The 5,899-nt window shown below is 48.4% G+C and overlaps 1 protein-coding gene across 2 annotated transcripts; it reads right to left on the reverse strand.

Annotated features, from left to right (window-relative positions):
* Positions 1-1,024: 1,024 nt before the first annotated feature.
* Positions 1,025-5,556, reverse strand: LOC133897977 (uncharacterized protein At1g66480-like). Of its 2 annotated transcripts, XM_062338819.1 has the most exons (3): positions 4,780-5,556; positions 1,201-1,316; positions 1,025-1,102 (listed from the first exon to the last, which is right to left on the reverse strand). In XM_062338819.1, exons 1-2 carry the CDS (start codon positions 5,422-5,424, stop codon positions 1,224-1,226), a joined length of 738 nt encoding a protein of 245 aa, XP_062194803.1. In that variant the 5' UTR covers positions 5,425-5,556; the 3' UTR covers positions 1,025-1,102; positions 1,201-1,223. The 2 variants fall into 2 exon arrangements, with proteins under 2 accessions (XP_062194803.1, XP_062194804.1); XM_062338820.1 differs by lacking the exons at positions 1,025-1,102; positions 1,201-1,316 and adding an exon at positions 2,021-2,438.
* Between the last annotated feature and the right edge of the window lie 343 nt (positions 5,557-5,899).

Consider the following 5,899-nt stretch of genomic DNA (forward strand, 5'->3'; position numbering starts at 1 on the left):
GGAAGGGTCTTTGTTTCTCCCGGGTGCGATGAGTCATGGTATGGATCGTGTGCTTGGAAAGATAGGTCCTCAACAGAAGCTATCCCCACAGACGATTGAAAAGGCGCCAATCATGCTTTAGAACGGCGAAATGGGTCCCGATTCAACGCTTTTTTTTTTTTAAAAAAGAAGCCCTCCTCCCTTCTAGTGATTATACCATCGGCCTTAGTCATGCTAGCTTTTCAGAGCTCCTTTGATCCATGGCTGCCTTGCTCCTTAAGTTCCTTAACGACCATAACACCGGCTCCTGATTAACGGAGCATGTGATCTTTACGAGGAGCGTCGGGCGTGGTGGGTGTGATTGGTTATTCGTATGGACCGATATATAAGCTGAGGAGAAATATACTGAGTAAAGTTATATTTCTTAAAAAAAAATGTTTTATTTGTTATATCTGTTTAGATAGAATGAGCTAAGTTTCTGTTTGGTTCATCGAATCTGAGACTATATAAATAGATATAAGAGTTGAGATTTTAATTAATTGCTGGTATGAAAATGATTTTATAACACTAACAAGTAAAACTACTTATACAAGCGGATACAAGAGATTTTATTGATCAAGCCAGGCTATGGAACGAACTCAATTGAAGCATCCATCTTAGTCCATATCATAAATATGTATTTGCATTCATCGAATCAAATTAAAACAATATATACGGTAAATCAAACATGCTTCTTTATCCGTCGAATCAGAATCCTCCGATATGGATAACCAATGAGCCCTAAGAGCTTGCTCGCGAGAGCCGCCATTACCAACCCGTGCGTGGCCGTGGGGAGCGGGTTGCCTGCCGATGCAAGGCAACGCGAGCGGCGGCGTGCTGGTGTCGTCGGGGATAGGCGATCGTAGGCAGTGGCGGCAGAGACGTTGGAAGGCTGGTTGCCGTGGTAGGATAGCACGCGCCGGAGCTCGCACTCGGCGACGTACTGGAAAGCGAGTCATGCTCCCACTTGTCGCAAGCGCGCGACGCAATACAAGAGTAGGTGGGGCAGGCGGCCCGTGCTGCCCAGCGCACGATTCTTGCTTCACGATGGGCTAACAATTTGTTGGGCTCATCTTTTGCTGGCCTAGCACAAAATTATAAATCAATAAAAACAATAAATTTGTAATAAATATTATAAAAACAAAAACCAAATAAAAAGAAAAGAAAAAAGAAAGAACTTACCTTCTCATGGGTTGTAACCCATGTTAGTGGGCCTCTTTTAGCCTCATGGGCTGACCTATGCTAAAGCTTCTTTCAGTTGATCCATAGATGATCCGTAGATATGCGGACTGAGTTGCCTTCCTTAAAAAAAACAGAGGTGACCAATCATTTCACCTTCTTGTCCGGAATTACTCCGCCGCCAGGCCGCCAGATCGGGATCCTCTAACTTCACCAGTCGACCAGATTTTGTTGTTCGTTTCATCTAACGGCTAGCTCGACTTTGGCCTCCACGCATGGCTCAGGTGACTTGAGTGTCTGGTGGAAGCAGAGAGGCAGGGGGCAGCGCCGATGATGAGGGGAAAGGTGGCAATGCTGAGGCTTGAAGGACGAGCAGTGCAGGTGCAGGTGCAGTGGTGGGAATTTTCCTCGGCGAACTGTTGTGGAGAGAACGAAAGCAAAGGAGACAAAGGGGGCGGCTGGATAGAAGGGACGGTAGATCCAGGTTGACTGCACGACGTGACGCCGGGGTTCCGAAGTCAGAGGATCACCTGCTGCCGACTTTGATGCAGCACAGCAGCAGCAGTCCTGTCGAAAATGACCAGGATCAAAAGCAGTGCCGGCGACGGCCACGCGCGGCGGCGGGAGTACATCGGTTTCGCAAGCACGCGTGACGCGTCGGCGCCGTCGCAGCAGCGCACATCAACTCGACCTCTCGCCGGGGGCAAAAACTACTCCGGCGTCGCTGTCGGACCCATCGCAAATCACCGCGGTCAAAAAAGGGCAATGTGAAACTGCATGCGTAGGAGAAGATAAAACGCACTGGAGAAGAGCGGGAACTGACTGGAGCAGTAAAATAGTACGCATATATACATTCTCTGATCATACTGATCAAAAGTGAAGCTAGTTTTACACACCAGTACAGACGTAGAGTACAGCACAACATCGTAAGCTTTTCTACTTTCTTTTTCACTACTTAAACTACTGCCTATGGTAGCAAAGATGGAGATGACGACTCTCTCTCTATTTTATTTTTTTGGAGAATTGCCTAGTTAGGACTCGAGAATTACTGGGGAGATAGGAAGCCATACATATTTATCCGAGCGGCTTCTCATGCTCCAAACCCCAGCAATTCCTCTTGCTGAAGAGATCGACCGACCAAAAAGAGAAACCCCAAAAGAAAGGGAAAATAGTTATACACTTTGCTCCCGTTTGTGTCATCCGATGATCACGTCGGGAACTGTCACAAACCTCGTCCGTTTCTGCAACAAGGGGGGAAACAGGTGTAAATTTAACAGATTTTTTTCCCAAGCTTCAAAAAGCATGAACAAATCAGAACGTGTGATGCAATGGTTTTTTTCCTCGTGAATGAGCAATGCAGTATTTTATTTATTAAGAAATATGTGATGCAATGTAGAAATTGAAGGATGTAATGAATCAGCAGAGGGTATCGCTGATTTTGGTAACGGAGAAGAGATTGGGATGGGCCGCTGAAAGCCTTGTTGACAACTGAGAGATTTCCCTTGAAAGGAAAGCATTGTCAACCACTGTATACTCTCCCTTTCTTTTGTGTTACCGGGAAGCAAAGCTATGTTTCATGATTGTCCTTAGCCCGGACAGAGACGACTTGGACGTCAGGAGGTAGTAAACGCTACAAGGACTGATGGTATTGCTTACAACCTAATGAGGCTTATCAGTTCATTACTTCGACAGCGACACGATCCAACAAATGTACTTTTGATCGCTAATTTTTACCGTAGCCCATTTACAAAACCTAGTAAAATTACATTATACCGTCAATAAAGTAGTTCGAGAGAAACCTCTCTACAAATACTATTCTCATGCATAATATTAACATTCAGAAATATATAACAGCCGAAGACCAAAGGGTATTGAGTGCATTGCACACGTCTGAAAACGTCACCTGACCGGAGGAGGGATCAGTCCTTGCAAACCAGGACGACTCTTCACCAATCGTGACGAACAGTTCCTGATCGCTGCAGCACGGCCCGTCTTGGTCGCCGAGCCGTGGTACAGCGCTCGTGGTTAGTCTAACAAACCCGGCCGGAATCTTAAGCACATGCACGCATTATACCATCCTAATCATTTTTCTTTCATTTCATTTATTTTCTAATTCTCTTCTCTGTTTTCATTCCTTTTATTTATTTTTATCTCCAACAATTTTTATTTGAAGGAATTCGTAAAGGAAAAGAAGAGATAATTTCATTATGTAGTGAATAATTTTGGGAATCTCTTCGTGAAAAGAAACGTGAAGAGAAACTGTTAGAGCGCTGAAAAGAATGAAAATTTCTTTGTGAAAAAATTCTGAATCACGAAAGAAATCCGTTGGATATAGTCTTGATGTGGAGCTATCAGCAGGCTACGCGCTCGCTAATCAGTAGAATCCTGTGCTGGGTTTGTTAAGGGAAGACCGTAGTTTGCTCGGCTACCATGACCACTTACTACCAAAACCAAACTGAAGCTGCCATTTTTCTTCTCGAGCAGAAAACTGGGGCTCACTGGCTTGACTTGTCTCCTAGATAATACTCAGTCGCAAAAGGGTTGCGACACGTTTAAACTTTGACCAATCAATATATTTTAAATATTTTGATTGAGCTATTAAAAATAGTATAGATAGATTTTCTTGAAAAAGAGATTCAAAACATTTTACTTTTGCTATATTCTGCATACATTTTATACTAATAATTAATAATCAAATTAGCGTATTGGTGACATGTCTAAAAAGACGCTCTTTGTGACCGAAGAGAGTACGGCCTTAAGCTTTGCTGGCCCATGGTGCAGTGAGGTAGTAAGGCCCTAAACTAATTTACCCTTACCAAACAGAGCTATGCTCACATGCCTGGGCAGACACGTATCATGCGCTGTGAAGTGTATAATTAGGAGTACTACGCATACTAGCTTCCAAGATAATACAGGTGTGAAGATGCTGCTGTCCTGTTCCCTGCGTTCTTGTTCGCTGTTCCCTGCGGTGTCGTGCGGCACCAGCCTCTTTCTATTATGCATCGGAGGAGTGAGAAGGTTCGGTTGCCTGCTGCCTCACCTTGGCTTGATGCGCCGGCCACACATGCACTGATGCGCACGTACGGCGGCACACCACGTGAGGCGATCGAGAGGTTTTTCGAGCGACGCGCGTGCGAAGCAAAGTCAAAGTGGCATGGAAAGGGTCGGTGACTAGAGGTTGCCACGGATCCAAGATCACCGCAGGACCGATCGAGATCACTAGGAGATACTAGCCCCGTCGAGCAAAATATCAAGGATGGGAGCGTCGTGGGTACGGTTGGGTAACTAGGGATTGTGATCGAAATCATATATCCTAAAAATTCCTGAGTTGATCAGTTGTTGGCTTTCGAACTGGGCGTTAGTCGTTAGTAGAGATAGTGATCGGATTGTCAGGGTCGATGGTAATCAACTTTTGCTAGAAGCCTAGCAGTAGTTTAGCGTCAGAGGCATCCTTAATCAGCTGAGCCTAATTTAAGCTAGAACTCAGAGGACTACTACAGTATAACTGTGGAAAAAGGATGCAACATGCATGGCAGCAATGATTAGTTGAGGAAAGGGACATGGAGGAAGATGCATGCTCACCTCTTTCTTCAGGGCTGTCTTATCGCTCGACAGCGCGGAGGCCGGCACGGAGGACGGGGGCGCCGGCGCGGCCGCGCCCTGGTCCCTCGCCAGGCAGAGCTGCATGATCTTTTGGGCGGCCTCGGCGGGGTCCTTGCTCTCCTTCATGAGCCGCGCCACCTCGGCCTTGGGCAGGCGCATCCGCAGCCGCACGGCGCCGTCCACGCCGACCTCCACGGACGATGGCCGGGTCGACCCGCCGGGGGCCGCCCTGGCGGTGGCCGACAACGGCATGAAGGCAGCCACGTCCGACACGGTGCGGCGGGACAGCATCAGGCTCTCGAGCCGCTCCCTGGCGCCGACGTGCAGCGCGCCGGACCACGTCTTGCGCGGCGCGCGCGGGTCGTCGGCGTCGCTGCCCACGACGGCGGCGCTGCGCGGGATCTGGACGAGGAAGTAGAGTTTCCCGGGCTTGAGCGGCGCGTCGCGGTCGAGCGGGCGCGCGCGCACGCCGAGCCGGCGCACCTCCTCGGACTCAAGCAGCTGGTGGCCCGGGTGGCCGCGCAGCGCAGCGCCGGCCGTGGCGGGGGTCTTGTACCGGAACGTGGCGCCGTCCACCGTCATCACCTTGGCCGCGCGCCGCCTGCCGGCAAGAGCGTTGCCCATGGCGGCGCGGTGAGCTGGCCTGCTGGCTGAGTTCTTGGGAGGTGGGAGCGCGCGCGCGCGCCAGCGGGTGTAACTAGCGGTGCCAGGAGCTTGGAGGCTGGGTTAACACGTACATGAGGTTGGAGTGGGAGAGGAAAGCCAGAGGAGGAGGTTATAAAGTTTGTCGGGTGCGCTTGGAGTTCGGTGTCAACAAATCTCTTGTAATTTTAGTGACAAAAATCTGGCAAAATCACTTTGAACTTTTAGTTTAAAAAAAAAATCAAGACCGATGTTCTACTACAATTTTTTTCTTTTCCTCCAGGGCCCCACAAAATTGCTATTGCTATATTTTCTGTGCTCAGATGGATGAGAGAAGATGGCATGATACATTTCCTTTGTAATGGTAGTGCATAGATGTGCTCCCAATGCTACATATTCTATTGTACCTTTGCCTCTCTGTGATCAGACCTGCATGCCTGTGTACAATACTACTGGT

The sequence above is a fragment of the Phragmites australis genome, chromosome 17, assembly GCF_958298935.1.
Source record: "Phragmites australis chromosome 17, lpPhrAust1.1, whole genome shotgun sequence".
In the NCBI taxonomy this organism is placed as follows: Eukaryota; Viridiplantae; Streptophyta; class Magnoliopsida; order Poales; family Poaceae; genus Phragmites; species Phragmites australis.

What these genes read in the sequence shown, in the direction of transcription:
- LOC133897977 (XM_062338819.1), bottom strand. Translation starts at nt 5,424, where the DNA reads ATGGGCAACGCTCTTGCCGGCAGGCGGCGCGCGGCCAAGGTGATGACG. An exon ending in AGACAGCCCTGAAGAAAGAG is followed by an intron (nt 1,317 to 4,779) that starts GTGAGCATGCAT and finishes TTTTTAAGGAAG; the next exon opens with GCAACTCAGTCCGCATATCT.